The sequence below is a fragment of the Glycine max genome, chromosome 10 (genome assembly GCF_000004515.6).
Source record: "Glycine max cultivar Williams 82 chromosome 10, Glycine_max_v4.0, whole genome shotgun sequence".
NCBI classification, from domain to species: domain Eukaryota; kingdom Viridiplantae; phylum Streptophyta; class Magnoliopsida; order Fabales; family Fabaceae; genus Glycine; species Glycine max.
The window spans coordinates 24336782-24360863 of NC_038246.2; the positions used below are offsets into that span (position 1 = coordinate 24336782).

The window sequence follows — 24082 nt, forward strand, 5'->3', positions numbered from 1 at the left end:
CAGAAGTGACAATGAACAATATGTGTAACTTTTGAGAAGTTACTAGGACATGGTGTATTTGCCAAGAATCGAACGTAGTCTCAGTGGTAGAGACAAACCAATATAATTTCCAGTGTCTGATATTTGCTTATTTCTTTTTTGCTTTAACTGACTTATGGTTTGAATTTGATTTTGTCATTCGAAAATTTCTTCTGATTTACAAAAAAATTTTTTATCGTCTAAACGAGTTTTTGAAAATCTATTATCTGTCTTACGAAGTTTTCCTTCAGCCGATAACTTTGTTTGCTTAAGAAAAGGATTTGAAAATTTCTAAAATCATAATTCAACCCCTTTTTGTAATATTTGCCTTTACCATTTGGTATCAGAGCTCAACCTCTAAGGGTTGAGCACTGGAAAATGTCTAGAGGAAAGGATCCTAATGGCAGATAATAATAGTCAATTTATTGTTGAGGGAGCATTGCTCACAAGGAAACTAGACTTCACAAGAAAGGACTATCCTTAGTGAAAGGGCAAGATGGAGATGTACATCAAGTCCACTCAGTACAAAATTTGGCTTACATTATGAATGGTGACATTCTCATTCCGAGACTTGAAGCATAATGGACAAATATTGATCTGGCCATTGCGGAGCTAAACACGGAATCCAGATATACTATGACATGTTCTTCACCTAAAAATGAGTAAAATAAGATCTGTAGGCTAAAAATAGCCAAAAAGATTTGACTCATTGAGTATAAACTACGAAGGCACAAAAGATGTCAAACTCATAAAAGCTGCAACTCTGACTCGTCACTACGAGAGCTTCTTAATGAAGGAATGAGAGTTTGTGGAGAATATGTTTGGACAAAGTCTTATGATGCTTTATATTACTTTTGTTATATTTTATACCACAATTGATAAGACTAATCTATTCTTAACGAATATATCTTATAAATCTGCCTTCAACTTTTAAATTTGTATTTGTTTGATATCATCAAAAAAGGGAGATTGTTAAGTCAAAAGACATTTATGTCTTAAGATGAATTAGAATCCTTAATTATTTTGATTAAATGCAAATAATTACAAAGGTTAAAAGTTGTGTCTTATGCAATATTAAACTATGCTTCATGAGTCTGCATCTAAAACAAAGATACCTCATTATTTGATACAACATTAAAGAATGCATTTAAGACTTCATTTAATATTTTGTGTCTAAGATTCAATTTACATGAACTGTCTTATAAGACATTCTCCTAGGATCTGTCAAATCCCATGAAGAATAAAGGAAGTCTATTGCCAAATAGTATCAAAAGACATGCCCTGCTGTGATTGACCTATTCTGACGAAAAAGAATTATTTTTTGTTGAGGTGTTCCTAAAGGAAGCTAACAAGAGTGGCTTTCCAACATGAAGAGGATGTGCATTTAATGCAAGCATTAAATTCCACAAAGGCCACAATCTTCAGATGAGTGCTTAAGTGAAGATTTCTATATGTTTAAAGACAATGGACATTTGAAGAAGAAGGCTTATAAATATGAGAAGCTTTGAAGAAATAGATTATGAACCTACGCGCTAACATTCAAATTCTTTATGTAAAAAGCTCTATGTATATTTTGTAAAGTTCAAAAAGCTCTCAAAACATCTTGCGTACCCTTAGAGAAAAGACTAAGTGCTTAGATTCTATATCCTATTGTAAGACGATTAAGATTTAGTTAGTGAGCCAAGCAAACAACAAATATTTTGATTTGTTTAGAGCCAATAATGGCTTGGTAGGACAAAGAATATGGAGGCATTAAATCTTGGTGAAAATCTTGGTTTGTATGAGCTAAAAGTGGTAGTGGCTAGTACTTGTAACTTTGTGAAGCTAGTGGAACTTGGTGATTTGCCAAGAACTGGACATAGTCTAGGTAGAAGAGACGAACCGGTATAAAATATCAAGTGTTTGATCCTTATTGCATTCTATATTTAATTGACCTAGGGTTTGAATTTAATTTTTTTTTGAAAAACTTAGTTTTACAAAATTTGTTGATTATTGTCTAATCAGATCTATGTGTTTTGGAAAATTTGTTATCTATTCTTCCAAAGCTTTTCAGACGATAGCTTTGTTTTTGAAAAAGGTTTAGAAAAATTCTAAAATCACAATTCAACCTCCCTTGTTGTGATATTTTCTTTTATATATAATATCCTTTTAAAATTAAAAAATATATGAAGCAAAAAGAATGTTATTGATGGATTTTTTTGTTGGTAATTCCACTAACAATTTTTCAATGGTAAATCTATCGGTGATTATTAACGAATTTATTCATAGGTAATTACTGAAGAATTTATCGATAGGTAATTTTCTACAAATACATCTATAGGTAAAAATTTGTCAGTGATATTACCTATAAAGGTATTTCTAACGATTTTTTGTCTGTCGGTAATCTATCGGTAAAATTGCATACTAATGGATTCCTGTAGCTACCTACAGATCTTGACTATTTATAATATGGAAATTTCTTCTTGAGAGAGTAGATTCTAAAGGGCCCAAGCTTAAACATAACTAGATTCTCTTGAAGCTGATGTTAGAACCAAATGCATTTGATGATGTCAGACCCATAAAAATCTATGGTTTTGATGATAAGAAAAGTATTAAATTTTGTATAGACTAATGGATTTCATTGAGCTTTATAGGAAACCAATTGTCTAAACCAAGTTTGGTAATGAAATATTAACTCTATGCTTACTATGATTATCTCTTAGCATCTAAACAATTGGAACTTTTTTTATCAAAGGATCAAACTAGCATCCAAAGCATTGTATATAAGCAAGCATTCAAACCCTTGTGAAAACCAGCATCCTTTATGTTACGTCCCTTTGATTGTCCAAAAGGAACTAAATAACTTGCACTAATAGTATATATTTAAGTTAGTTAGCATCCAATGATGGATTCATACACTTGGGCATATTGTAGAAACTCTAAATTATTTGTATTTCTCTCTTGTTATTTAAAATGCCTAATATTTAAATTGCAAGTGCGTACCAAGAAGACACACAAGGAATATATTCCCTTTGTACAAGTAGTGGAGATAAGGATTTTGCTGCATAGAAAAGGACTATTGTCCCCTTTCTCTCTCACCCCAAGCTACCACGTGGCAAGTTTTTTTCCAACTGTAAGATAATAGAAAACTTCTTGAAGGTGTTAATCTCACAATGAATATTTTTCTAAAGCCAATATAAAGAACATCAAGCACTACCATCAACACAACACAAGAATTAAAGATAGCAAAGTTTTATTGAAATTCTAATCATTGCAAGTCACTAGACAATCAAATAAAAAGAACTTAGAGAGTTATTCTTTGCTTAGCAAGTTTTTTTTGTAATATGTACTTAACTATATATTTTATCTTTGAGAGTTGAATAACTTTTATTCATTCAAACTACATGTTTCGAAAGCCAAGAGTGACTTAGTGATAAAGAATACTTAGGTGATCTTTAATCTCATGGGAAGATTAAAGGTATATTAGAAGCGACTTAGAGAATACTTGTTGTAGTGAGAAGTGGCAGGATAGGATAGTTGTTTTGTAATCAGATTTTGATTAGTGGAACCCTTCAAGGATTTGAAAGAAAATTGTACGAAGCTCAAGACTTTGAGTGAACCATTATAAATTTGTAATCAGATTTTGATTAGTGAAACCTTACAAGGATTCGAAGAAGAACTCTATGTAGTTCAAGAGTTTGAATGAACTAGCATAAATCAAGTGTTTGCATTCCCTGTTCTCAACTTATACTTGTTTTCTCTCGTGTTCATTCCTACACACCTTGGACACATAAGTATTTTATAAAATACACACAATTTCATATTTGACCTTTTCTAATATTAAAAATACTTCCTCTCAAAATTAGGGTTAGCCAATTCTTATGGATGCCCCTCATCACTAGGGGAAGACATGCACAAATCAGTGTGTCATATGAAGGTCCACAACAATGATTATAATTATTTCCCCAAAACTGATATGTTCTCATTTTTGGAAAGAAAAAAAAAATAGAAGATGAATTCAAAATGACTTGAAAATTTTACCATTCCATTCAGGGGGTATGAAAACCTCTTGAAAGGTCTAAAATAATTTTACCATACTATTAAAGTCATCATAAACTCTAGTTTGATACATTTACCATAATGTCCTTAATGAGTTGATCAAAATAATTCCTTTTGACTATCTGACAAAGATAGTCTATTTTTTACTTTTCAAATATAAACTTTCCTCCACAAATATTAATATTTCTACTTGGTTAATCTTAAGCAATAGTTATTGGGTTTTTACAACTCTCTCACCATTAAATCACATATTCTCTTATTAAAACAAATAAATCACACAAACATTTAATCTATGAGTTGTAATTTTTGGGTTGTTACAACTCTCTCACCATTTTAAAATTTTCTTCCTGAATATTCGATTTAAACGTAAAGTGTGCTAGTAGCATATTCAACTTTGTATATCCTCAAGTTAAGCCATTACTCCACTACTTAGTCTTACATTGCTTCCATAAGAAGGCAATCTTCTTAATAGGTTTATTTCTAACATTACTGTTCTTTTTTACATATGAATACGGTAAGGTCTATTCCTAGAGCAGATAACACTACTGGAAAAAGGTCAATCAACGAAGATTATTTTATACATTCAAAGAAGGTTATGATTTGTCTTTGAAGCCAATGTCGTGGAAAGTCAAGACTTTCCACGACAGTTCCTAAAAAATCGTCTTAGCAAAGCTACAATTCTAAGACGATTTTCAGACAAATAACCGTCTTAGAAGGGTACCGTTCTAAGATAATTTTCAAGTCAAAACTGTCTTAGAATGATAATTTTTTTAAGACAGTTTTGACTTGAAAACCTTATTAGAATGTTTTAAAAAAAATAAAAGAATAAGAAAATTGAGAATTCTAAAACGGTTTTTTAGAGAACCGTCTCATAATGTTTTTTTAAAAAAAAAAATTAAAATTGAGGATTCTAAGATGATTTTCTCATTTTTCCTAAAACCATCTTAGAAAGTAAACTTTCTGAGATGGTTTTTCGGAGAACCATCTTAGAATATATTTTTTAAAAAAAATTAAAAAATTTGTTCCATGGAGACCATTTTTAAAACACCACATAGTTGATAAGTGATGTTGATCACTTTTCTGCATCAACTTTCAATCCTTCAATCTTGAATTTTCAAATGTAGCTGTAAGATAAATTAATTGCCAACATGCATAATCTGATTTATATGACACTGAGAACCCTCTGCAAGGAACCAACCAAAACAAGTTGTGCTCACGCAACCAGAGGCTTGTAAAGAAAACATGGAAATATCTTAAATATCATATCAACCTGAATTGTCTTTCGGAAATCCTTTGGATCATTAGGATCTTCAAAAGGATATGATCCCACTAGCATCACAAACAAGGTTACTCCACATGACCAGACATCTGCAATCTGATATTAAGTGCATGACAACATAAAATAAATCCATTTAACATACCCAACGTACACACTAGAAAAACAAAAAATTTAAATGCTTGATCACAGTGCAATCCAATTTCATCACATGGTTGAGACTCAAGAATGCACACTTATCTGTAGGTGCTTCATTAGTGTACTGTATGCACATTAAAAATATTTAGAAAGCTAACAAATTTGTCCATCTCTTACCTACTCTAAATTATCATCCTTTCCTTGCCTTTACTAAAAAAGAAATGATTAATATTTAGAATGCAACGATCATTTTACAATTTAAGCAAAGTATGTGATGAAGTTGCCAATGAGTAGGGGTCACAGCTCACAAAGACATGCGTCCCAAGAAAAATATGGAAAGGAGCTGGTTAAAAGTCAGGAGGACTGTTTTCCCTTTGTCCATATACGATAAATAATGAGTTCAGAGAAAAGTAATGGAAATTGCGAATAGAGAGATTCGATTGCAACCTCAAATTTCATCCAATTATGAGTTTTGTTTTGGCATAAAGCTTTCAAAATTAAAATTGCTCAAAGAACATATATAAACTAATATTTGATCATTATTGACGTGTTTTGAATTATGCCTCAAGGATCTAACTCCAAACAAATTCAGGTATGAGGTATGAATTAACAAATCTTCGAACTAAATATTCTACCTCAAATATGATTATGAAGATTGAAGAATTCCTTAGCTACAAACAATTCTCTACCCTAAACCCAACACTTAGATAGGGTATATATAACGCAAAATAAGCATACTTAATCTTACCTCAAGAGTCAAGAGGAACGTTCCCATCTGCAACATATAAAATTAAAACATCGCTACAATTCTCGGAGTTCAAATATTAAGATTAGAATTAATTCCTCTAAAAAAATAATAACTAATTCAAATTCAAATATGCAGATTAAATCAGATCATATAACTTCCTAAGATAAGAACTACGTACACATTGAATGTAATCAGTACACATTCTATTTTCTCCTTCATCTCTTTCTTGGTTTCGGTGTTAAAAAAATATGTGCATACAACAATTGTCAATTGGGAAGGATTGCCAAATTAAAACTAACTTCCTAAGATAAGAATTAATTCAAATTCATATATTTACACATCAGATAAGTTAAAATAAAATTGAATTGGAGATTTGATTCTGTTTAGAGATAACAGAGTTATCTAAAGCTAGCTGGACTTCACATCAGTTTTCTTAATCTGTAACAACTCTCCTTATCTTTAATTGTATAAACTATAAATTCCTAATTTTTTATGATAGGAAAAAAAAACTAGTGCAATTCAGATTTGATTAGATACTAAAATTTGTAATTGCTCTTTTAACTCATCTTAGTTTAGTTTTTTTTTTTTTCTAATTAATGTACACCTTCATTCAAACAAAATTGGAACCAAATAGCACAGCTCTTCAAAATAAATTAAACCTCTCATAAGATTAGTTGAGTATTAATTATGTGAGCAAAGATAGAGAATTAAAAAAAAGATGGAATATTAAATATAAACAAACGACTGATTAACAATATTGCATAAAAAAACACCATTATTCGTACAACTGAAAAAAAGTTGTATAGTTTTTTCTTACTTATTACAAACATGTACAGATACAAAAACATATTCAGTGAGAAAAATCAAATGTGATGATTAGTAATTAAATAATAACAAAAAACTATATGTATTTATTTTTTACTATTTAAATATGATAAGATGTTATATATTTATAATATTCATTTCTAACAGAAAATTTTATTTGATACTTTATATACATATGCAAATGCATATAGAGAGATGCCCTTTTAAATATGAGAGTGGAAAAAATAAACATGAATTATTGAATTTTATCCTAAGTAGTCAAAATTAATAAAGCTTTTTAAATAGTCACGTGACTTTTTAATAGTGACATGATATGAAATTTGAATCAGTAATTAATTTTAGTGGTTGCTATGTCAAAAGGAAAAAAATACAAAAAATATGACATGAAATTTTAATCGTCAGATCGATTTAGGCACATACATAGTTGCTATGTCACAAGAAAAAAAAAATCAATACATTAGTGGAATAATAGTAAACTTTTCCCTTTCCTATATCTTTGGTTTTCTTCTGTCTATTAGTTATGAATCAGTAATCTAATCTATTCATAAAAAAAAAGTTACCGTGATAATGAACTTATCATTCTCCTAATCCTTTTCTCACTAGTTTTCCTCTTCTTGTAAACATACACTTTCCAAATCTTGAGCCTTTCAAAATTCAAGCCTACATTCTGGTCTAGCACTCTATCACTTGGACTTGGGATAGGCCCAATTCTAATGAATGGATCAAGCACAAACTTAATTAATTATTCAGATAATCAAAATTTGCAATCATTGTCATGCACAATTGTCCCTTCCAATATTAAAAATGAATAAAATCACCTTTTAGTAACTCAAAGAGATAGTTACCTAAGTTCAATACAATAGTCTATATTAGTAGAACAAAATAGCTTCATAAGAAAACTAAAGAACAACCTTATGGAGAAAGTAATTTATAGATATGCTAGTTTTCAAAGGAGCCTGAGCTGCTATTAGAAAGGTTCAATTAAATACATGACAAAAGTATCATTTAAAGGTAAACTTACTGAAACAGAGCTTACACATCCAGTAAAATATATAAGCATGGAACCCACACTATGAAGAAGAAACACTTACCTTGGAGTATCCAAAATCACATATATTAAAATGAAGTGTCAAGCTTCCATCCAACAAAGTGTTTTCCAACTTCAGGTCCCGGTGACACACTTCCTTCATGAGAAGACATATTATGATACATAAGACTCATACATCACATTGGACATAATACTCAAGATTGACACATTGCCTATACTATATTCTCACATAGGTTAAATACAATTTATATTAGATAGTGAGGGAGAAAGAGAGCAGTTACCATTGCATGACAATAGCTGACCCCCGATATGAGTTGGTGAAAAAAGAAACGAGCCTGTGGCATAGCAATGGGTTAATAGTTACATAGGAAATAGAGACCTAGCAGAAGAAAAAGTAAACAATTTATGTAAGAACCTCACCCTCATTAAAATGTCCTGCATTGCAGATTTTCTCAAATAGTTCTCCACCAGATGCATATTCCATTACAATGGCCAGATGAGTAGGTGTTAAAATGACCTAAGTGAAATTTCAAAGAACATTTTCCCTGAATACGATTATTCCACCTCTGAACATAAAAATATACCAACCTCCTTAAACTTGATAATGTTAGGATGTCTTAGAGACCTATGATTAATTATTTCTCTTTTGACATTTTCATCAATCTGTGACACACAACGATTGATAGGGAAGAGATAAGTCTACTGCTTCATCAACAAGAAAAAGAAAATGGCAACAAATAAAATTTGATCTTTGATCATACTTGAATCAAAACTATGATTTAGAATACCCAAAAAAAATCCTTGTTTCGCTATTTCTTTTGTGAATCTGTAAACCTAAAATTTACTTAAACCACATGATCTGGATTCACCACCTGAACCAGTTCAACATTTGACTACACACCTCCTCACACAAAAACCCTTCTTGGCTTGAAGAATAGACACCCACTTTACCTTGTGCAGAAATTTATCTTTTATTTAGAAGAATGGGGTAATAAGGACCAAACTATACACACTATATGATATAGAAGTTTCAATGCTATGACATGAACCAACTATTCCAAAAGCTCGAGCTAATTGGTGAAAGCACACGAATGGCTTTATATATAACATTATCCAAACAACTCAAGCTCACACAAGATTGATTTTACCAATTTATGTGTCACAGTCCATAAACTCCACTCTAAATATAGTGCACAACAACAACAATAAAAAACAAGCCAGACAAACAATAAGCACCAGATCCCCACTTAAACTTTATAGCATCATTCTTTTATTTCTTCGACAACCTCTCCTCATCAATGAAACTTATCTATCATCCATTAAGTCAGTTCAAAACATAGCTAAAGAAGATTTTATTTTATTTTTTCAAAAAATAATGACAAGAGAAAAACATTTATAATTAGAAAAAAATTGGAAGATGATTTGAATTGCCATATGGATGATACTTCAATCACCAGTATCCAATTAGAAACCAGAAAAAATGCATGATTAATTGATTATCACAATTCTCTATTTCCATTTTCCCTATGCATCATTAACTGGCTCCAGTAGCCAGTTGAGCTACATAAATTTCTCACTATACATTCTGTTGCAGGTAAAACAAATATTATTTAATACTTACTGGGGAAAAATAATCTAATCCAATGGAAACAAGTATCTATCCCAAAACAATATAGAGGCGTTTCCATTAATATAATATACCTGTACACATTCAACATGTCCAAAAAGATCAATGTGACTTGTGGCAGGAAATATGTTCCTAAAGAAGATGCAACACTGTAATGTAAATACCCGATTAGAATCCTATCCATCTAAAAGTAATCACTCACCACAATGCTCTATTCGATGCCGATTTTAGGTGGCAAAATCTAGAACTGGATGATGACGATCTTGGCATTCTCCATGCGGGTGGGTCCCCCAGCGGCATGGCTGACCTTCTTGTCAAAGACGAGACCTTTCACGAGCTCGGTGTCATCGACGGTGCCACTGAGCTTCTTCATGATCTTGACATCGCGGAGATCAACCATGTCAGGTTTAGCGGCATCCATGACGAAGAGAATGACGTCAATGGCAAGGGGAGCAAGGAGCTTGGAGTATTGGCTAACGACCTTGTTGTTGAGGGAAGTGTTGGCAGACTTCACGAGGGAGTCATGGTCAGAGACCTCAACGGAGATGACCATGGCGGTGAGAATGTCGATGGCCTTGACGATAGCCTTGTGGAGGGTGTCGGAGACGACGGTGGGGTGGATGCCATAGGAGAGGAGGAGGAGGCACTACTTGAGGAGGGCGTCGATGATGACAATGATAGTGGATGAAGGAACCCAAGAGGACATTGCGGGCGAGAGAAGAGGCAGAGCCAGACCTCAAGCCATGGAAGTTTGGGATCTAAAATTTGTGGTCCTTGAACAGCGCTGAGGTGGTGGCTTAGGAACCCAAGAGGGGGAGTTGAAGAGTGAGAGGAGAAGTTGAAGAGTGAGAGCATGAGAGAGTGGAAGGAGAAATGAAATATTAAAAACAATGGAAAATATTCTAAGACGGTTTTGTAAAAACTTCTTAGATTGATAGCCTTCTAAGACGGTTTTCACAAAACCGTCATAAAGATGTAGCATTTATTTACAAAGATGCCTCTGTATTTCTTTCTAAGTCAGTTTTTTTATCAACCGGCATAAAATCAACGTCGCAAAAAGTGATTTTTGTAGTAGTGTAACTATGTCCATTCATGTATTCTTATCTTCAAGTCTAAAGTTTACAAACATATAGTGGATTCGATAGAAATCTACTTAAGCTACTACATGGGCAATATAGCTATTATCTAGACAAGACTTAAATCGCAACATCAAAAGCTTTGACCTATGATACCTTATATAAGATGTGGGTAAACTCTTAAATGTTTGAATTAGGTCAAGAACATGTTTCTCACTTCACTACTAGAAATAATGGTTTTAACATCGCTGGCTTAACATTGGTTTTTTTTTTCTAAAACTGATGTTAGCATACTCGTAAATAATATAAGCTCGTAAACATCAATTTTTTAAAAACTGATGTTAACGAGCTCATGTTAACAATGGTTGTTCAAAAACCAATGTTAACATGAGCTCGTTGACATTGATTTTTTAAAGAATTGATGTTGTGTTTTAACTTAATTAAAAACCCAAAACTCGTTTCACCCTGCGCTCACTCTCCCAAACCTCCTTTCACTAGAGCAGCTGATGACTCTCACCACTATGAGTTGAGACTGTCCTCCTTGGAAACTGTCGTCACTCATGACTCTCACCACTCTCACACCATCACTTTCATCGTCATCTCTCAGTTTCGTCCTCATTGTTTACTGGTGTTAGTACGTGTTCGGGACGCTTGTTCTGCGACGTAGTCATCACCGTCTTCCGTCAGCTTCCGTCACTCGCAACTATCCTCCAAGGTTTGTTCTTCTTTTACTCAACTGATAACTCTTTGGGATGTCATCATTGTTGTGTTTTACTTTTGTTGATGAAACAATGTCTTACATTGTAGTTAGTTTGAATGAAGAAATTAGTTCTTCACACACACAGAAGAAGTTTATTCTCAAAAATAGTTTGGAATTATTGTTGAAATCACTTCAAAACGAAATATATATTCTACATTCTTGTAATGTTGTTTATCCATGGGCATTTGCAGGTGACCACGAACCATTGCATGTGCAATTGCCAAAGATTAGGCCCTGCAGGCCTTGCTTATACACTTGTTAGTTACTATTCTTAATGTAGCTCAATGTAGAGCTTGTAGGCCTTCGATCTTCTTCATCAATGGATTCTTTGCTTTTTGAAGATCAATGACAATGGAATGGAGAAGGAGGAAAGGTGATTGGAGACACCACTTCAAGGAGAAAATGAGTCAAGAACAAGCTCATCACCATAGGAAGCCATGGATAAGAGCTTGAAGGTAGGAGAAGATGAGTGGAGGGAGAGGGAGAGAAAGGGGAACGGAATTTTGAGAGAGAGAAGAGGGAGAATGAGGTCTGATCTTTGAAGTCTAATTTCTCAAATCAACAAAGTTGCAAAAATCACACACAAGGTCTTTATTTAAAGCCTAAGTGTCACACAAAATTGGAGGGAAATTTGAATTCCTATTCAAATTTGACTTGAATTTGAATTTGTGAAGCCAAATTTGGAGAGAAAATTTCACTAATTATGATTAGTGAATTTCAGCTATGGTTCAGCCCACTAATCCAAGATCAAATCCAAGATTCTCCACTAAGTGTGCTTAGGTGTAATGAGACATGTAAAGCATTAAGGATATGCACAAAGTGTGACTATATGATGTGGCAATGGGGTGTAGTATGCAAATGCTCACCTCCCCCTTGGGTTGGTCCAAAATTTAATTGGATTAGGCTTCTACCAATTCAATTAAATTTCTCTCCCAACACACACATCAAATAGTGCACTTAATCCATGTGAAATTACAAAACTCTCCCTAATACAAAAACTAGTCTAGGTGTCCTAAAATACAAAGGCTGAAAATCCTACATTACTAGGGTACCCTAAACTTGTGGGGTAACCTCCCTACACTGTGGAACCCATAATACAAGGCCCAAAAAATAATGAAACCCTAATCTAATATGTACAAAGATAAATGGACTCATACTTAGCCCATGGTTCCAAAATCTATCCTAAGGCTCATGAGAACCCTAGGGTCTTCTCCTGCATCCCTAGCCCAATCTTCCTGGAGTCTCCTAGCCATGGCTCTGGTGATGGGTCCCCTCCTTTGGAGGATTGCATCATCCTCTCCCTCTTGGAGAGGATTTGTCCTCAAATCTGCAGACCCCTCATCATTTGAATCAGCTACTCCTGCAAAAGGAACAAAATCAGTAATGTTAAAGGTGTTGTTAACTCCATACTCCTCTGGGAGGTCTAGCCTATAAGTATTGTTGTTGATCATCTCTAAGACCCGAAAAGGGCCATCTCTTCTTGGGCTATGTTTGGACTTTCTCTTAGTATGAAATTTATCCTTCCTAAGATAGAGCCAAACCCAATCCCCTTTATTAAGCACTAACTCATTCCTTCCTCTATTACCTTTAGTTGCATACACCTTTATTTGGTTCCTAACCCTCTCATGTAATTTCTTCACAAACTTTGACCTAGATACCCCTTCTTTATGTATAAAAGAAGTGTCAAGTGGAAGGGGAATTAGGTCCAACGGTGTGAGAGGATTGAACCCATAGACAACCTCAAAAGGTGACTGCCTGGTAGTTCTATGAACCCTTCTGTTATAGGCAAACTCCACGTGAGGAAGGTACTTATCCCAAGACTTTTGATTGCCTTTTAGGAGAGCCCTTAACAATGGGAATAAAGATTTATTCACTACCTCTATTTGCCCATCAGTCTGTAGGTGACAAGTAGTGGAGAAAGAGAGCTTAGTTCCTAGCTTAGTGCATAAAGTTTTCCAAAAATGGCTAAGCAACTTAACATCTTGTCGCAACCTACCCATCGGCAGGTGGGCGACGCGAGACTCACGGGTGCATCTTCCAAGGAAGGAAAACGCGCGAAGTCGCCACCAACGTTTGTTTGAGGAAAACATTAGAAAAACCAAAAGCGGGTCTACGAATTTTAAGAATAAAAGGTTCGGGAGTTGTTTATGTGTGGGGAAGGTATTAGCACCCTACGCGTCCGCCACAAGGAACGACAGCCTTTGATCAAATATGCAAAATCATGACTTCAAATTTGTTTTATTTTCCCTTTTTTACATTTTTATCTTTTTGGGGTCGACAAGAGCGAGGCTCTTGCTCCTATGTATCCTTAATTACGATGAAGAACTCAGACCTACGTAGTTCTTTGACAAGTAAGAAAGTGTTGCAGAGTGTTGATTTTAGACTTTTAAATGGTTCATTTTAACCGATAAAAGTAAAAGGACCGTTTAAGGCATTGGACCTTTGAACGGATTCAAGCGATTTTCTTATGAACAAAAGCTTGATTGTGAGTTGATTTTAGTTTTGGTTTCACATGGTTATTTTCCAACTCATTAAAAGAGAACTTTCAAAGTAAATGACCGGTTGAAACTTCTTTTTTTGATGATTAACCGAGGTTATAACACAAACGATCGGTTGAATTTTATTTTAGCGGTGATTAAACGAGATTATGACACAAACAATTAGTTGAAATTCATTTTAACATTGATTAAGTGAGATTACGGCTTAAACGATCGGTAGAAACTCGCTTAAAACAAAGAAAAAGATCACCGATGGTAGAAGAATGAAGATGAAGACATGCAAAGATGGGATGGACCCCTAAGGGTGCATAGAATGAATTCAAAGCTTCAAAATAGAAAACTAACCGGTCAAAGAACAATGAAGAACGGGCGAAGAACGATCACGAAATTGATCACGAAAACATTACGGAAGTGCCTCGGCCTTGATTTTTCTTCTTTTTTCTCCTTCTTCTCACTAATTTCAATGAAAACTTCTTATAAATGATGCTGAACCTTTTCCCTTCAGCCCCTCACGCCTATTTATAGGAAAATGAGGGGAGGAGGTTGCATGATAGCTCGCCCAGGTGAGCTGGTTGCTTCCTACAGAAGTAACTTGCTCGCCCAGGCAAGCTGGTTGCTTCACCTTTAACTATTCTAATGGGCCCAGGGGCTGGAAAATGTCCCCAAAGTGACCATTTTGCCCCTCTTTTGAACATTTTACACATTTCCTTCTGAAACATCACTGTCGCAACCTACCCTTCGGCGGGAGGGCGACGCGAGGGCTCACGGGTGCGTCTTCCAAGGGAGGAAAACGCGCGGAGTCGCCACCAACGTTTATTCGGGGAAAACGTCGGAAAAACCAGAAAAGGTGTGGTCTACGAACTTTAAGTGTGAAAGGTTTGGGAGTTGTATTTACGCACGGGGAAGGTATTAGCACCCCACGCGTCCGTCACAAGGGACGGCAACCTTTAATCAAATGTGCAAATACGACTTCAATTTGTTTTATTTTCCTTTTTTACGTTTTTATGTCTTTTTATGCTTTTTGTATTTTTTTATCTTTTTGTGGTCGACAAGGGTGTTTCCCTTGCTCCTACGTATTCCTCAATTGTGATAAGAAAATCAGACCTACGTAGTTCTTTGAGAACTAAACGTTGGTTAAACTGTTTTTATCCTTTTTTGCAAGATATATTTTGATTGAATGAAAGGTCATTCAAGGCGTTGGACCATTAAACGATCTTTCGATTCTTTTGAAAGGAGAGAAAACATTAAGGCATTGGACCATTAATGATTTCTTGGTTTTTTGAAAGAGGTGACAAAGCTATGTGTTGATTTTAGGCTTTTTTTTTTAAAATCCACGTTTAACCAATAAAAGCGAAAAAGACCTTTTCAAGGCGTTGAACCTTAAAAATGATTTTTGGGTGATGACAAAAGCTTGATTTATGAATTGATTTTAGCCTTAGTTTTACTTTGGTTATTAGTCAATTCGATTAAGAAAGAAAATCCCAAAGAAACACGTCCAATTGATTTTTTTTTTATTATTTTATTTAAATTTGATTATTATATTATTATTTTGCCTCTTTTTGGTTTTAAACGTGGTTACGGCATGACAGATCGGTCGGATTTTATTCTAATAGAAATTAAAAGATGTTACAACTCAAATGATCGGTGGAAATTTATTTTATTTTTGATTAGGCGAGAAAATGACTTAAATAAATGACTGAAGCACGTCAAAAGGGGGTACGGAAAGTAAATGAAATAAAAATAAAAGCACACGAAACAAGTGGGGACCACTAAGGGAACATAGAATGAATTGAAAGGTTCGATTTCGGGAACTTACCGGTTGAAGACCGAAGAACGACAAAGAACGAATGAAGAACGGTGGAAAACCTTCGCGAAATCGCCCACGGAAACATCTCAGAAGTGTTACGAAAGTGCCTCGGCTTGGATTTTCTTCACGGAAACAATTTTTCTCACTAATTTTAAGTGATTCTCAGATACCAGGAGGGTTGAACGAATTTGTTCTGCCCTCCTTCCCCTATCTATAGGGGAAAAGAGGGAGGTGGTTGCCGCCCAGCTCGCCCAGGCGAGCTGGGTTGCTTCCACCAGAAGGCACCGCCTTCTGTTGGAACATCCTGGAAGGCCCAAGTGGGCCTGATTGTTATTTGCACACCCCTGTTTACTAAATACACCCCCTCTTGCCTGACGATAGGTGTCAAGTACCTCAAAGTGGTCAAGCGAAGGTCGCATCCCAACAAACAGATGGTCCCCGAACGAAATTAGGGTATGACAGTTGCCCCTCTTTACTTGTCTTTTATTGGAGATAAAAGGGAAGTAAAGATAAGACACTAATTTCGTTCGAGTGGAACATCATTCGGCCGGTCAATATCCCCGACAGCGGAACCTGTCGCTCAGTAAGAAAAGAAAAGACATCAGAAGCGTCAATAAACTTCAGTGTTTTGAAAATGACAAAGTTGGACAACCACGACACTTCCCTTTGCCATTGCACCCAATCATCTTTGCCCAGCAGAGAGGAATTTCCGCGTGACGCTGAACTTGAATGTTTCCGGACGACGAGAGTGAAAAAAAACCTGCAAAATTTTTTGAAAACGATCAGCACCGAACGACCAACATCATCTTGACACTGCCAAATTCGTTCCTCTCGGTTGACGAAAGGCATGGATAACCATAAGGTATCTCCGCATGTCATCGGGCTCACCGCCTCTGGATGACAAAAGGCGCAAAAGACGACGTTAGTCTTTGCACGTTATCAAGCATCGAGTCTTACAGATAGCAAAAGCGTGCGGATGACCATAATTTGTCTCTACACACTGTCGGACTTGATTGTCTCTGGATAGTGAAAAAAGGTGTGGGACCATATGGTTTCTCCGCATGTCATTGGGCTCACCGCCTCTAGATGACAAAAGGTGCATAATGACCACAATTTGTCTCTGCGTGCCATCGGACTTTATCATCTCCGGATGGCGAAAAGGTACGGAATGACCATAATTTGTCTCCACATGTCATCGGGCTCGCCGCCTCTGGATGACAAAAGGCGCAGAATGACCATAATTTGCCTCTGCGTGCCATCGGACTCGATCGTCTCTGGATGGCAAAAAGGTGCGGAATAACCATAATTTGTCTCCGCATGTCATCAGGCTCGCCGCCTCTGGATGACAAAAGGCACAGAATGACCATAATTTGTCTCTGCGTGCCATCGGACTCGATCGTCTCCGAATGGCGAAAAGGTGCGGAATGACCATAATTTGTCTCCGCATTTCATCGGGCTCATCGCCTCTGGATGACAAAAGGCACAGAATGACCATAATTTGTCTCTATGTGCCATCGGACTCGATCGTATCTGGATGGCGAAAAGGTGCGGAATGACCATAATTTGTCTCCGCGTGTCATCGGGTTCGCCGCCTCTGGATGACAAAAGGCGCAGAATGACCATGATTTGTCTCTGCATGCCATCAGACTCGATCATCTCCGGATGGCGAAAAGGGTGCGGAATGACCATAATTTGTCTCCGCATGTCATCGGGCTCGCCGCCTCTGGATGACAAAAGGCACAAAATGACCATAATTTGTCTCTCCGTGCCATCGGACTCGATCGTCTCTGGATGGTGAAAAGGTGTGAAATGACTATAATTTGACTCCGCATGTCATCGGGCTTGCCGCCTCTGGATGACAAAAGGCGCAGAATGACCATAATTTGTCTCTGCGTGCCATCGGACTCGATCGTCTCTGGATGGCGAAAAGGTGCGGAATGACCATAATTTGTCTCCGCCTGTCATCGGGCTGGCCGCCTCTGGATGACAAAAGGCGCAGAATGACCATAATTTGTCTCTGCGTACCATCAGACTCGATCGTCTCCGGATGGCGAAAAGGTTCAGAATGACCATAATTTGTCTCCGCATGTCATCAGGCTTGCCGCCTTTGGATGACAAAAGGCGCAGAATGACCATAATTTGTCTCTGCGTGCCATCGGACTCGATCGTCTCCGGATGGCAAAAAGGTGTTGAATGACCATAATTTGTCTCCGCATGTCATCATGACCTCAGTGTTAGTATGACAGAGATTGTGGGGCAGCCAACAAAAGCGAGGCTCTTGCTCCTACGTATCCTCAATGAGGAACTCAGACCTACGTAGTTCTGGATAACTGGGAGACTACAATAGTCTCGTTGTTTTCTTCACTAAATTGCGAACATGCTTTAGTAAAGAGACAAAACTTCCAACTGATCAGAGCAACATATGCTTTTTGGATGAAAAGCAATGTGTCTACCTAGGAAGGAGAGTATGCTGATGAAATTTTCTCATAACCATAAATGAGATTTTGGACGTTAGCATTTCGCTTCTAAATGACCATGTAGAGGAAACACTGGGTTCAACAAAAATAGAAGAAAATCACTCAAAGTGTATCAATCTCACATGGGTAAGTGTTTCATCCTAATTCCGAACCATAGATATGTCATGACTTGATTTTGCAAATCATTTCCTATCAAATCAAAGATTACATGTGTGATCATGGATCAATAGGACTTTTCTTGGGAATGGGTTTTTTAGGTGGGAACTTTGGTTTTGAGTATTCTTGGCCTTTTCCTTTCTTTTCTTGTTTAGTGTGAGGTGAACAAGCCACCGACGCACAAGATTTTGGTTGGCAATCAAAGGGAGAGGACCACTTTAGGTTGTGGTTTCCTTTCTTTTCTTGTTTACTTGGTGACAATTATGTATTGTTCAGATATTGTCTGGTCCAAAGACCTTTCTGCATATTTCTTCTGTTTTCTTCCGATCCTTGATCGGGAATTTTCTTTCTTTTGTGTTTTTGCTTTCTCCCACTCTTTGATTGGGAATTTTCTCTTTTTGCTTTCTTCCGATCCTTTGGTTGGGAACTTTCTTTTCTTTGTTTTCTTTCGAGGGAAAGGTTTATGGTAAGTTGAGATTTTGGCTCAAGACTTGCAGAACGGATGGACATAGTATATGTTAGGGTTTGGCCAGCGGTTCGGGGATAAAGGGGATGTCCCACATTATTTCCATGATACACATGCAACAATGATGATTAAGAAATTTTATTCAAAACTGGTCATGCATGCACCTATGTGGACACTCAAGCATCAAGTTTTTATGTTCATGTGAAACTAGGGCTCAGGATTCATTTTCTCTATTTAAGTCAACCTAGTGTTTCCAAAATATGTTCTTTTATCAATTCATGCATTCATCCGAGTCCATTTTGGGCATTCGGGAAAATTTTCACAGCATTCACTCTTCAGGTGTATTCACATTTTTTTCAAAAACTGGTTATGATCAGTGAATTTTTTCAAAGGAAAGCTGGAAGTTATCTCTTTTCTATTGGATCGAGTGGCCTCAGAATAATTAAGAGGGGGGTTGAATTAATTATTCCTAAACCTTTACTAATTAAAATTTACTCTTCTAAGGCTTTTACTTATGTTGTTAAGAGAATGAGGAGTAGAAGAGAAACTTAACAGAAAGTAAAAGCGGAAATTAAATGCACAGCGGAAAGTAAAAGAGTAGGGAAGAAGGAGACAAACACACAAGAGTTGTTATACTGGTTCGGCAACAGCCCATGCCTACATCCAGTCCCCAAGCGACCTGCAGTCCTTGAGATTTCTTTCAACCTTGTAAAAATCCTTTTACAAGCAAAGATCCACAAGGGATGTACCCTCCCTTGTTCTCTTTGAACCTAGTGGATGTACCCTCCACTAGAACTGATCCACAAGAGATGTACCCTCTCTTGTTCTCAGTCAAACCCAAGTAGATGTACCCTCTACTTGTACCACAAAGGATGTATCCTCCAATGTGTTAAGACAAAGATCTCAGGTTGTTAAACCTTTGATACTTTGTGAATGGGGATACAAAAGAATTCTCAGGCGGTTAGTCCTTTGAACACTTTTGTATAAAGGAATGGGAAGAATCAAAATAATTCTCAGACTGTGTCGTTTTGAATTCTTTGACAAGGGAAAAGGGAGACACAAAAGAATTCAGGCGGTTAGTCCTTCGTTCTTTTGGAAAAGGGAGAAGAGAGACACAAAAAGAATTCAGGCGGTTAGTCCTTGGCGAATTCTTTTTGGCAAAGGGAGAAGAGATGAAAAAGATGAATAGCACAAGTTTTCAAGGTTTAGAAAACCAGAAAACTTTAGAAAGCTTTTGGTACAAAGAAGAAGAAGAAGTTCAAAGAGATTCAAGGCTTGTAAAGGTTGAAAGAAATTGATTGGAAATGTATTCAAGATTGAAAGAATGAATTGATTGAAAACGCAAAACAAAGCCTTGCTTTTATAGACTCTTCATGTATGGTCAAGAAGACCATTTAGAAGAGTTATAACTCTTAGAAAAAACTTAAAACCAATTTGAAAAAGTCAAAAACCATTTGAAGAATTACATCTTATGATTTATTCGGAAACAGTCATTGGTAATCGATTACCAAATAAGTGTAATCGATTACATAAAGCTTTTATGTGAAAGGATGTGACTCTTCACATTTGAATTTGAATTTCAACGTTCAAAGGCATTGGTAATAGATTACCAAAACATTGTAATCGATTACAGCTTTTTGAAATTAATTGGAACGTTGTAAATTCAATTTGAAAAAATTTTCAAAACAATTTTGCTACTGGTAATCGATTACAACAATCTGGTAATCGATTACCAGAGAGTAAAAACTCTTTGGTAAACATGTTTTGAGAAAAATCATGTGCTACTCAATTTTTGAGAAAAACTTTTCATACTTATCTTGATTAAGCCTTCTCTTGATTCTTGAATCTTGAGTCTTGAATCTTGATCTTGATTCTTGAGATCTTGAACCTTGAATTTTGATTCTTGACTCTAAACTTTCTTCTTGAGTCTTAAATTCTTCTTGATTCTTATCTTGAACTCTTAAATTGTTCTTGATTGATCTTTGAGCTTTTTGTCATCACCTTTGTCATCATCTTTTGTCATCATCATTGTTATCATCAAAACACCTTTGATTCACCATGAAGCTTTGCTACTACTTTTTCAAAAGCATGCTGGTTTTTTAGCTAGACAACTTATTTTTCTATTTTCTATTTTTTTCTTTTTTTCTTTTTTTCATGAGGTATTTTGCTACCTAAACATATCTATATTTTTGTGGTATTTTTGCTATATAGATGCATATCCAAGGTATCTTGCTACCTAAACATATATATATTGTGAGATATTTTTGCTATATGCATGCATATCCAAGGTATCTTGCTACCTAAACATACATATATATATTTTGTGAGGTATTTTTGCTATATACATGCATATCCAAGGTATCTTGCTACCTAAACATACATATATATATTTTGTGAGGTATCTTTTTGCTACATACATGCATGTCTAAGGTATTTTAACTACCTAAACACACATACATATATTTTGTGAGGCATGACTACCTTCCGAGCTTGTGCTTCTTTCATTTAAATTCCTAGGATCATGAGCAACTAGGTGTGTCCTACTATGACTTGAGAAACAAAAGGTGATCAAATAACAAGTAGAAATTTAAAAGTTACTAGGTTGGCTCCTAGTAGCGCTTCTTTAACGTCTTAAGCTGGACGCGTGTTGACTTGTCGGTCACAGACCTAGTACTTTGCTTACCTTTGGGTTTGGACTTGGTCGCCTATTGGTCGGCCATGTGTCGTTGGCAACGCTCTAATCTTTTTGTGGATGAGTTGAGGTGCTCTGGAGGTGGCGGCGGTGCGCCTGTTACCCACTGCCGGCCATCCCCAGGCTATTATAGTGTATCGCCCTGCGCCTGCCTAGGGGAGCAGTACTTCTTGATGAAAGCTCAGTTAGTAGGGGGCTTCATGACCTTGCTGGGGGCGGCAGGCACTCCGTAGAACTGACCGAGGCCCGTAATCAGAGCTGGAAACCCCAGGACCCTGTTGGACTACTTTAGGTCCACAAGGTGTCTTGCGGGCGCGATCCCTGCAAACAATAGATGACATCAGAAATCAGTTGAACCATATGCATACTTACCTATGTCGGGATGGCATGACCTTGCTGGGGGAACAGGCACCCTGTAGGACAGGCAGAGGCCCGTAACCAGAGCTGGAAACCCCAGGGCCTTGTTGGACTTCTCCGGGTCCACTGGGTGTCTTGTGGTCGCGATCCCTGGAAATAATAGATGGCATCAAAAATCAGTTGAACCATATGCATAATTACCTATGTCGTGATGGCACAGACCAACTGATACTTCCGCAGGGGGAGATCGACATTGCGTTCGCTAGGCAGAATGTTGCAAAGTAGCAACGTCATCCATATCCTTGAAAGAGTGGTCATGTTGGGCGCATGATCCACACTCATCTCTTTGCAGTGGCACTAGTGAAATCTTGCCCCGGTATGCATAGTAGCTGCATGATAGCCTCCCTCTCTGGTTGTGCTCGCACAGTTGGCGCCCTCCAATATCAGGAGGTGGCTCAGGAACTGATAAAGGAAACTACTAGCCCCTTAACCGGGAGCGCAAGTCATGGTTAAGCATTTAAGGGCAAAGGACCTTAAATTCTTTTAAGGTGTGGATATGGAGCCCACTGAAAGTGAGGACGCGTAGCACTCTAAAGGCGAGGGCGTGCAACCCTCTGAAGTTGAGGACGTGTCCCCCTTTGAAGGCGAGGGCGTGCAGCCCTCTGAAGGTGAGGATGTGCAGTCCTCTGAAGGTGAGGACGTGCAATCTTCTGAAGGTGAGGGCGTGCAGCCCTCTGATGGCGAGGACGTGTAGTCCTCTGAAAATGAGGACGTGCAGTCCTCTGAAGGTGAGGACGTGCATTCCTCTGAAGGCGAGGACGTGTAGTCCTCTAAAGGCGAGGACATGTAGCCCTCTGAAGGCGAGGACGTGTAGTCCTCTGACGGCGAGGGTGTGCATCCCTCTAAAGGCGAGGACGTGTAGTCCTCTGAAGGTGAGGGCATGTAGCCCTATGATGGCGAGGGCGTGCAGCCCTCTGAAGGTGAGGACATCTAGTCCTCTGAAGGCGAGGACGTCTAGTCCTCTGAAGGTGAGGAAGTCTAGTCCCCCAAAGGCGAGGGCGCGTTGCCCTCTGAAGGCGAGGACATGCAGCCCTCTGAAGGCGAGGACGTCTATTCCTCTAAAGGAGAGAACGTGTAGCCCTCTGAAGGTGAGGACGTGCAGTCCTCTGAAGGTGAGGGCGTGCAGCCCTCTGATGGCGAGGATGTGTAGTCCTCTGAAGGTGAAGGCGTGCAGCCCTCTGATGGCAAGGACATGTAGTCCTCTGAAGGTGAGGGCATGCAGCCGTCTGAAGGTGAGGGCGTCTAGTCCTCTGAATGCGAGGACGTCTAGTCCTCTAAAGGCGAGGAAGTCTAGTCCCCTAAAGGTGAGGGCGTGTAGCCCTATGAAGGCGAGGACGTCTAGTCCTCTGAAGGCGAGGAAGTCTAGTCCCCTAAAGGCGAGGGCGCGTAGCCCTTTGAAGGCGAGTACATGCAGCCCTCTGAAGGTGAGGACGTCTAATCCTCTAAAGGAAAGGACGTGTAGCCCTCTGAAGGTGAGGACGTGCAGTTCTCTGAAGGCGAGGGCATGCAGCCCTCTGATGGCGAGGATGTGTAGTCCTTTGAAGGTGAGGGCGTGCAACCCTCTGATGGCAAGGACATGTAGTCCTCTGAAGGTGAGGGCGTGCAGCCCTCTGAAGGAGAGGGCGTTTAGTCCTCTGAATGCGAGGACGTGTAGCCCTCTAAAGGCAAGGATGCATAGCCCTTTGAAGGCGAGGACATGCAGCCCTCTGAAGGCGAGGACGTCTAATCCTATGAAGGCGAGGACGTGTAGCCCTCTGAAAGTGAAGACGTGCAGTCCTCTGAAGGCGAGGGCGTGCAGCCCTCTGATGGCGAGGACGTGTAGTCCTCTGAAGGTTAGGGCGTGCAGCCCTCTGAAGGCGAGGGCGTGTAGCCCTTTGAAGGCGAGGACGTGTAGTCCTCTGAAGGCGTGGACGTGTAGTCCTGTGAAGGCGAGGGCGTGTAGCCCTCTAAGGGTGAGGGTACTAGTACCCAAGGGTCCACCCTTATGAGAAAGCAAGAGATTGACTCATCGAGAG

General features: G+C 37.8%; 1 protein-coding gene across 4 annotated transcripts; it reads right to left on the bottom strand.

Annotated features, from left to right (window-relative positions):
* Positions 1 to 2806: 2806 nt before the first annotated feature.
* LOC106794811 (serine/threonine-protein kinase SAPK10) lies at positions 2807 to 9540 on the bottom strand. Of its 4 annotated transcripts, XM_041006135.1 has the most exons (6): positions 8512 to 9538; positions 8373 to 8426; positions 8135 to 8223; positions 6219 to 6245; positions 5327 to 5431; positions 2807 to 3128 (listed from the first exon to the last, which is right to left on the bottom strand). In XM_041006135.1, exons 1-6 carry the CDS (start codon positions 8573 to 8575, stop codon positions 3093 to 3095), a joined length of 375 nt encoding a protein of 124 aa, XP_040862069.1. In that variant the 5' UTR covers positions 8576 to 9538; the 3' UTR covers positions 2807 to 3092. The 4 variants fall into 4 exon arrangements, with proteins under 4 accessions (XP_040862069.1, XP_040862070.1, XP_040862067.1 ...); XM_041006136.1 differs by lacking the exon at positions 5327 to 5431 and having other exon boundaries at positions 8135 to 8227; positions 8512 to 9540; XM_041006133.1 differs by lacking the exon at positions 2807 to 3128 and having other exon boundaries at positions 4931 to 5431; positions 8512 to 9540.
* Positions 9541 to 24082: the final 14542 nt, after the last annotated feature.